At 40.8% G+C, this 9,229-nt stretch overlaps 2 protein-coding genes across 2 annotated transcripts; both read right to left on the bottom strand.

Moving 5' to 3' along the window:
• Nucleotides 1-2,294: 2,294 nt before the first annotated feature.
• LOC121770974 (transcription termination factor MTEF1, chloroplastic-like) lies at nt 2,295-3,302 on the bottom strand. Its single transcript, XM_042167762.1, has one exon. The coding sequence runs from the start codon at nt 3,294-3,296 to the stop codon at nt 2,418-2,420; it is 879 nt and encodes a 292-aa protein (XP_042023696.1). The 5' UTR covers nt 3,297-3,302; the 3' UTR covers nt 2,295-2,417.
• A 4,433-nt stretch (nt 3,303-7,735) lies between these two features.
• Nucleotides 7,736-9,229, bottom strand: LOC121770557 (expansin-A15-like). Its single transcript, XM_042167289.1, has 4 exons — nt 9,111-9,229; nt 8,894-9,027; nt 8,499-8,811; nt 7,736-8,424 (listed from the first exon to the last, which is right to left on the bottom strand). The coding sequence occupies exons 2-4, from the start codon at nt 9,018-9,020 to the stop codon at nt 8,121-8,123; spliced, it is 744 nt and encodes a 247-aa protein (XP_042023223.1). The 5' UTR covers nt 9,021-9,027; nt 9,111-9,229; the 3' UTR covers nt 7,736-8,120.

Here is a 9,229-nt window from a genome sequence, read left to right on the forward strand (position 1 = left end):
TCCGATGCCCAGGAGATGCGAAGAAGGCCTACTTTGCGGCACGGCAGGAGTTGGCGCGCAAGGACGTGGAGCGCGCATTTGGTGTGCTCCAGTCTCGATGGGCGGCAATTAAGGGTCCAACGCGTTTGTGGGATGTCCAATGCATTGCTGATATCATGTACGCATGTATTATCATGCACAACATGATTGTCGAAGATGAAGGTGTCGAACTGACCAATTGGGTCAACGACGATAATGAAGCCGGTCCAAGCCACGGCGTGGCCGCCCCCAACGTACGGAGTGGGGTACCTCACGATGAAGCCGGCCTCTTACAAGCACACGCCGACATGCGCCAAACGGCGGCTCATATTCGACTCCAAAAGGATTTAATTGAAGAGTTATGGGCACGGAGGATTGACCGCCGTTAGTTTTTTTTAATTATGTAATTTTTTTAATTGATGTACTTTTTATATTTTATTAATATTAGTGAATTTTCTCGTTTTTGTGGCGTAAATTTAATTCCGTATATTGTGAGATTATTAATTATTTTATTTTGTATATATTTGTTAATAGTGATATGGATAGTATTATTAATGTTTCCCGTATATGTCTCGTAAATTAAATTCCGTATATTGTGTGATTGTTAATTATGTCATTTTATATAATTGTTATTAGTGATGTGGCTATTGATGTGGCTGGGCTATTTATGATGTGGCTAGGCTATGGCTGGGCTATTTATGATGTGGCAGGAGGATTTTTAGTGCTGATGATGTGGCAGTGGCTAGGTTATGGCTGGGCTATTGCTGGGCTATTCCTATTGTGGATGGCCAAGCAAAAAAATGAGCCCCCCCCCTCCCATCTGCTATCATAGTTCTGAATGCCAAAGCTGTGTCAATAGTACTCCTAGTTTCTTGACTCTCCCTGTCACTTGTAGGGGCATTCTTGGTAATTCACATGCAACGTTATTGTTTCATCAGCTAGAGATAATTAATAGTATAAGTTGGTAGTTCCATAATTTGGGTTTTTAACAAGTGAGATGACAACCCCCTCGTTTTGCCCGTAAGATAAAATAAATAATATCATGATCACGGCCAACACTTGCAAAAATTTGTTAGATAAAACCCAATTTTCATTTCCATGCAAAAACTTGCAAGCAAAGGTAAAATCCAGTTGATCATTTCCAATAACTTATCATAGAGTATTAAATCAGGAGCAGTTGTCAAATCTATACTCGAGTAAGCATTGCATCACATAAAAAGAGAGTGAAAATTAGACTGAACTGAAACCACAGAAATTTTGTGAAACAAACTTATCTTAACATGAGACAAATCAGTAGTATCTTAATCCAAGCCTATAATCCAAATACTATACAGTTATAATTACAAATAATTTGTCTTTGAAATAAAAAAAAACACTGAATGAAATTATGGACTTGTCCGTGATGGTGCAAATGTTGATTTTGGCTATTTTAGGTGACCAGACACTGAGCAGAGGAACTAACTCTATTTACTGCCCACCTCTGAGTTGTAACTAAAGCTATCTACCTGATTTCTGATCAGCAAAACTAAAGCCACACCTTTGACTGAGAGAGAGAGAGAGAGAGAGCAGACTTGCACATTTATCATAACATGAATGGCTACTGCCTACTGGGATGGCCATTGGCTGATGCCTCTATCAAGTTTTGATAATGTAGTCAACACAGAATTTCATTAAGACCAAAATTGCAGATCAGAGAATGGCACTGCACATTCATAAGAATCGGCATTGCACCCTACCTTTAGATTGTCTACATCGATCACTTTCGAATGTTTAAGCTGACAATTAAGCTAATTAGCTAAGGAGATCAAAACTTGGCTATAGATTTCTATAGCTAACTCGCCATTTTTACATCAGAGAACCTAAAACCGACGGTCTGTCATTGCCACAGTCGCAGATAAGACAAGGTGATGAGGTGCAAAAGAAACAAGGCTAAACTCCTAATCAAGAAAACCTCACTAAAGAGAGATGGGAAACCATAATGCAGTCTAAACTTAGCATTAAGGTTATTGTTTCTTCAATTTTCACAACACATACAAAGAAATGGACCGAATCAAGCCTCTATGCTTCACATTTCTAATTTGCAGATGTGCTATCAAAACCCCATATTGATCAGCATTTTAGTGTAACAGTGAAGCATATCAAGATACCTTATTGAACCATGAGCATATTTCACACGAAATGTGAAAATTAATCTTGATTAAAGAATTTTTCATCGTTACCAAACAGAGTAGTACTCCTTAGCAGAGAAAGAAACAAGAACTAGAAACAGACACCAATAACACAACAAAATTTTGAATCTTGCATTAGAATATAACCATATACACAATCTCATCATCATCATCATCATCATCATCAAATACAGCAGCAATATACAGAAATTAGACAATTACTTACAAAAGCTACAATGGCCGATCCCCCGCCATTTGGAGGCGTTTCTCAATCAATTGAACATTGAATTCGCCGTCGCTAACTTTCAACATCTCCGGCAACGACATTGACACACCGTGCTCCATCAAAAGCCGATGCCGCGGTATAATCTTCCTCTCCAAACTAAACGAGAAATACTGCGGAAACCTCTTAATTTCCCCCAAATCTCCATTCATCTCCTTCAGAAAGTACTCCAACTTTGGCGCGTAATTCCTCTCCACGCTGAACGTCAGCAGCCCCGGCGATCGGAGCACCATATTCCTCACCTCGACATGCTCAATCCCCAATCTTGTCAGAAATTCGATCTTCGGCATCAGCGTGCGCTCCACACTCGAGACCAGGAGCACTGTCGTCTGTGACGTCAATTTGTTCGCCCCTACGAAGCCTAATTCGGATAGAAACTCGAATGCCGGCTTCAATTGTGCTTCCAGATCGGAGACGAGGATCCTAGGGCAACGGGTGATCGATTTCCTAATCTCAGGGAAGGGGATTTCGACTGTGTGAAGCAAAAAATCGAAGATTGGGTAAATGTCGGCGTAGGGATCGGCGGTGAGGAGCTTCGGGTGCATGTCTAGGATGCGGCCGACGGCGGCGATGTCGAGCCCCATGGAGGAGAGGCATTGGGTGATGGAATGGAGAGCGGAGAGAGGGGTGGAGCGGAGTGTAGGGTTTAGGTCTAGTGCCTTTTTGTGGTTAACGTTTAGGGATTGGAGGTATAGAATCTTCCGGCGGAAATTGAGACCGGAATCGGTAGAGGAAGAAGTAGAGCCGTTGCAGAGGCAGCGGGCGACGGCGGCGGTTTGAGCGAGCTGCAATTTAGGCGGGGATGGAATTTGCAGGTGGAGGATCATTTTTCTTTTTTCTTATTTTGTTTGGGATAATTTTCATTTGAGTAAAATCCATAAATTTCTCTTCAAAATTTGAGCCCATTCAACCATACTAATGGACTTTACCTCCATATCCGAATGGACGTTTTGTATTGGGCTTTATAAATTTAAAAGCCCAAATTAAATTCATTTTCAGTATTCTAAAAATGACCAAAAACATCATGTCTTTCTATCATAAAATTGCATCATAGTATATTAATTAGGCATGTTAGGCCTTGAGTTGCACTTACACATAATTGTTGTGTAAGCTTTTTCCGGAAAAAAAAAAAGAGTAAATCAAATTATTAGGCTATGACTCTCTACATCACTTTAGTCTTAGGTATTACGCGACTCCACGTAGACACTACGGTAGCAAGATAAAATTTTTGGAAAAAGAATACCTTAATCTTCTTCTTTAAGATATCTAACATCTCCAACCTAAGTTTATCTCTAAGTCACTCCAGCTTTACAACTGGAGTATTAAAATATTATTATTACTTGATTAAATACTTTATGTCTCGTAGTATAACTTTTACATACATTTTTATCATAAATCCTTTGCACGTCGAAAAAACATTAGGGTGCAAATTTGTAAGTTTTGAAATTCTGACTAAATGATGTTTTTATGGTTATATATGCAACTGTAAATATGAGTTGCAATAAGAGCATCCACAGTGGGGAGCTGTAAGGGGCACCCTAAAGCCCGTCCTATGCACCGCCACGTTAGCATTTTATCCTCCTGCCCTTCCACCTGCAGTGGTGCGCCCTAAGACGCGACCTAAGCATTTTCTTCTATTTGAATACTTAAATAACTACAAAAATTGGGAAAAACCTTCATTTCATTTATAAAATTAATACATTACAATACGGATTACAAAAAAAAATACGCAAACTCAGCGACGGCGGTTACGGGCCCACACTTCTTCAACCATGTCGTTCATGAGCTGCGCATGGTCGAGTTGGTTGCGCATTGAGGCCTATCTAGATAGAACCTCATTGATGCCCGTCGGTAATCCTCGAGCGGGGGGCTCGGTCGCCGTGCTGGAGGAGCTAGATGCACTTTCGTCATCGGTCCAATCGGTGATGCTCCCACCTTCATGTTCGACTATCATGTTGTGCAAGATTATGCACTCATATATGACATCGGCGAGGACTTCCTTGAACCAGAGACGGCCCAGCCCTTTCACTATTTCCACCGTGCTTGGAGCACACCAAATGCCCACTCTACATCCTTCCGCGCCGCCTTCTGCATTTGCGCAAATAAAACTCTCTTCTCACCAATTGGGCAGCTGCTCGTCTTCAGAAAAAAAGGCCACCTTGGGTATATGCCATCGGCCAAGTAGTACCCCATGTGGTATTGGCGCCTGTTGGCGGTGAACTCGATGGCCGGGCTGTTGCCATTGCATTGCTCGGTGAAGAGGGTGGATGATGTTGATGTCGTTGTTCGACCCGGCTACACCGAAGTAAGCATGCCAGATCCAGAACCGATGGTCAGCAACGGCTTCGAGGATCATCGTCGGGTGGCTGCCCTTGTTTCCACTAGTGAATTGGCCTCTCCACTCCGTCAGACAATTCTTCCACGCCCAGAGCATACATTCGATGTTCTCTAGCATCCCAGGAAAGCCGTGCGCCGTCTCGTGCATTCTCATTAGGCCCTGGCAATCTACAGTTGTCGGCTTTCGCAAATATGCGTCGCTGTAGGCCTCGACAACTCCCCTACAAAATCTCTTCAGGCACTCGCAGCCTGTTGCATCCCCGACGTGGAGGTACCCGTCGAACATGTCAGCGCTAGTGCCGTAGGCCAACTGACGAAGTGCAACTGTGCACTTTTGCAACGGTGTAAGTCCGGGTCTGCCGATGCCATCTTCCCGATACTGGAAGTATTCATCACGTGACTGTAACGTCTGGACAATGCTGAGAAAAAGGTAACAAGGCATTCTAAAACGGCGGCGGAAAACAGTCGGGCCCCACCGTGGTTACTCGGCAAAATAGTCTGTACGTAGACGTTCGTGAGCTGCGGCGTGGTCGCGTCGGACAAACGTCCGACGTCGAATAGGCTTGGGGATCTGCTCCGCCGCCACCGCCGCTGTGGCCTCCGCCTCTGCGTCCTCACGTTGCATTATGGCTAAGCATTTTGCCATTGCATCGTTCACGGCTGCATTTAAGGCTCGAGTCAAGGTCGGACCACCGTCCTCCGAGGAACTCTGGTCGTCGTCGTGGTTCATTTTGGTTTGTGAGAGATGGAGAAACGTGAGAGATGAGAGAAACGAGAGATGCGATAAATGTTCGTATGAAAAATAAAATGACAATTGAAGTTTAAATAGACAAATTTCGAATTTAAAAAATAAAAAATAAAAAACAAAAGCGCGTTACATCGTCCGCGGCGCCCACAGTGGGCGGAAGATGACGCGGATGATGCCCTATAGTCAGTGCTTCGTCTACGGACTAAGCGTATGGCGCGGATGACGGACGATGCGTCGTCCGCGGAGCTACATTGACGGACAATAGCGCGCCCGATGTCCGCCACCACTATGGATGACCTAATGGACTCAAGGGTCCAAAATCAAAATACGTTATGAGAAAAAAGAAAGAAAAAGCAAGGTGTCACAGAGACTTTAAAGCATTGGAAATCCGCATTTGTTTGTTGACTCGAGAACGGAAAATCAGTTAAGATAGCGACAGAAATGGGATTTTAGTTTTCACTCTTCGATTTCAAAATTTAATACTCCCTCCGTCCCATTAAATATGCAACATTTACTTTTCGGCACATGATTTTATGTAGTGTTGTTTTGTGAGTTAATGAAAAGAGAGTAAAGTAAGAGAGAAGAAAAAGTAGAGAGAGTATTGTTTCTATTTTTAGAAACGTTTCATTTTTAATGGGACAGTCCAAAAAGGAAAACGTTTCATTTCTAATGGTACAGAGGGAGTAGTTGATACTTAATAGTAGTAAAAAATACAATAAATATATGTGAACAGATTTTGTATAACTAAAAATTATTTTACTTAAGTTAAAATCGGTTTAATTATGTATTTAATTAAAATATATGGGTGCATATATAGTACATGGAACGTGCATAATTATGATCATATATTAATGATATATGTATATATTTTTTACTTTTTCATAATTAATGCATATTTTAATTCAAATTTAAAAAAACAATATAGAGGAAATTACAAATATAAAAAAATATTAAAAATGATGTTGAAGACTAATCAAATCTTTTTAACTTGTCCACTAACTAGATTTATTATTTTAATCCGAGAAATGTGGACATTGAGTTCTGACGTAGAATAGTTATTTGCATCGAAACTCAAAAGACAAAGTACTCACTCCTTTTAATTTTTGTAGTTTCTTTTTGTTTTTATATTTTGCGTTATTTTGTGTTTTCTTTTTGTAAATGGTTATAATTCGTATTTTATGTCAAATAAAAATCAATTTAATAAGTGTAAGAAATAAAAAGTGTATAAAAAGAGATAAGCCCGGTAATAATAGAAGGTAAGACATAGGTGTGGATAAGGTTGTGGATGTTAATGAATTTATAAGATATGTGGTTACACGAAGTTATGAGTGTTACTGGAGTATTTCTTAACTAAGAAATGATAAAATGATTATTCATTAGTAATAATATTAGTTATTAAGAGAAAAATTGGATATGATTAGTGATTAAAGGAGCATTTGAGATTCAAAATTCAATTTTATTTAATTTGATTTTTGCCTCGCGGGGGAGGAAACATTCTTCCATTGGCATTTTTAGTTCCTTACCTTCTTAGCATTTTTAATTACTTTGGAATTACTAATCAGAGTTTATTACACTCATTTAGGTTTTATAATTATTTTAATATTTAATTTTTTAAGTTTATTAGTATAGTTAACAAAGATCATAGGTTGAGAATTGAGGTTTCCATGAATTTGGAGTTTTATTTAAATAAATTCTAAGTATACTATTGCCTCATCATGTTATATTGGTTTTTTTTTTTGAAGGAAGTGCTATATTGGTATTCATTGTTATATAGTATTATTAATTAGATAAATTAATCCAACAAAACACAAATGCTCTTCCTCAATGGCAAGCATGTCTCTTGAGAACTCCAAAAGTTGCAGTTGCCCAAAACGATAGGCTTCTTAATTTACATGTAGAAATGAGATTTCCATTTTAATGAAATTAAGTTGAATATTTCTAAAACTGAATTTGAAAACTGATACAGGAATTTAAAGCATGAAAATTCGATAATATTATTTAAATATAATGTCTTGGTGATATGCTGGGAGTACTAGTTTTTTTTTTTTACCATATTGCTTTATATGTTAATTAATAATTTATCTAACTAAAAATGTAATTTAATGTGCAAACTAACCGAACCGAAATATAAAATCAGATGAATTTAGTTAAGGAAATTAAATTCTTTGACAAAAAAAAAAGTTGCTTCAAATTACATGGAATAAAACCTAGAAATTTAATTTCGTTACTATAAAAATTGAGCTTACAAAACAAGCCCAACTTCAAATTTCAGCCATCAAAGCCGAACTCAGGAGTATTAAAAAAGCCATCCAAACAGTACTACTTAATAAGCGGGCGGTACACCCTTATACCACCTCACCCATTTTCTTCTTCTTTAAACACACAGAAAAAGATAAAAGTACTAAAAAAACACCCATCATAAATTGGGCGTTTTCAAAGAGGACCATATAAAACTAGTCCTATCCCAATTTCACACATAACAAATAGTCTCACTAGTACTAAAAAACGTGACGTGACCATACTATATTTTTTTAAAATAAAAAAAGCACCACACTTAATTTTTTAATCAAAATTGAGCTCCGGCGAAGGTCTGGCCGAATGACCAGCTCGCCGGCGCCGCGTTGTTGGAAACGAGAGTGCGGCCGTCGCTCGTCGTGACCTTGAAGGAGAGGCTCTGGCCGTTGAGGTTCGAGTTGCTCTGCCAGTTCTGTCCCCAATTTCTCGACATTTGCTGCCAGCCGGATTTTGAGCCCTTGACTGAGACGGAGACGACGTCGCCGGCACCGCCGACGTTGGTGATGAGCACGAGGTTGAAGTAGGAGTGGCCGTTGATGGTGAACCTAATCCCGCCCTTCCTGTTGCAGGCCACTCTGCAAATGTGTAGATTTAAAAATTAGGTGTTTTAAAAATCGAAATTGGGGGGAGCTAGGGTTTAGGGATTAACCTCCGGTAAGAAACGGGGACGATTCCGGCTTTGTATTGAGCGATGTGCTGGAAGATTGGCTGAGAGAGGTCGAAGTGGTGGAGCGGAGGGTTGCACCAGCCGCCGGCGTTGTTGGGGAGGGCGTTGTTGGGCGGGCAGAAATTGGTGGCGGTCACCGTGATAGATCCGGGGAGGCACCACTTCTTCTCGCCGGCGCAGCGGATCTCGTAGCAGGAGCCGCAGCTGAGGCCGTTGTTGAACATGGCGGTGCTCAGCGCTGCGGTGTTGGTGCCGTATCCCTGGCTGTAGAGGTTCCCGTAGCCGCACGCGCCACCTGTTCGACGAAATGTCGCAGTCAGAAAACAGTTTTATTCTCTGCATGCAAAAAATGGTGTTGAATTTAATTTTAGGCTCACCCATTGTGCCGGAGGCGTCGCTGCCGCCGTAGAATGTTGCATGTGCGGAAGTCCAACCGCCGGCGTCGCCGCGGACGAACGAGGCCGTTCCTAGAAAACCGAGGAAGAGGAGGGCGAGAACTGCCATTCTTTTTCTGCAGGAGAAAACACAGTTGCATGTTAATAGCCTTTTGTGGCGAATTCAAGAATCTTGACTTGTAGAGAGAGAGAGAGTTACCTTTGAGCTGAAATCTGGAGAGAGAGCAGTTGGAAGAGAGAGTAATATTGAGATGGAATGAGAAGCGAATGAAGGGGGTGGCGACATTAAATAGACAGAGAGCGTCTACAGTCTACAGT

This window comes from Salvia splendens, chromosome 16 (assembly GCF_004379255.2).
Source record: "Salvia splendens isolate huo1 chromosome 16, SspV2, whole genome shotgun sequence".
Lineage (NCBI taxonomy): Eukaryota > Viridiplantae > Streptophyta > Magnoliopsida > Lamiales > Lamiaceae > Salvia > Salvia splendens.

Excerpts from the sequence above, each read along its gene's own strand:
- LOC121770557 (XM_042167289.1), bottom strand. The coding sequence starts at position 9,020 with ATGGCAGTTCTCGCCCTCCTCTTCCTCGGTTTTCTAGGAACGGCCTCG. Across the intron at positions 8,812-8,893 it reads CGACGCCTCCGGCACAATGG|GTGGCGCGTGCGGCTACGGG; the intron begins GTGAGCCTAAAA and ends TTCGTCGAACAG. Across the intron at positions 8,425-8,498 it reads GTCCCCGTTTCTTACCGGAG|AGTGGCCTGCAACAGGAAGG; the intron begins GTTAATCCCTAA and ends ACACATTTGCAG.
- LOC121770974 (XM_042167762.1), bottom strand. The coding sequence starts at position 3,296 with ATGATCCTCCACCTGCAAATTCCATCCCCGCCTAAATTGCAGCTCGCT.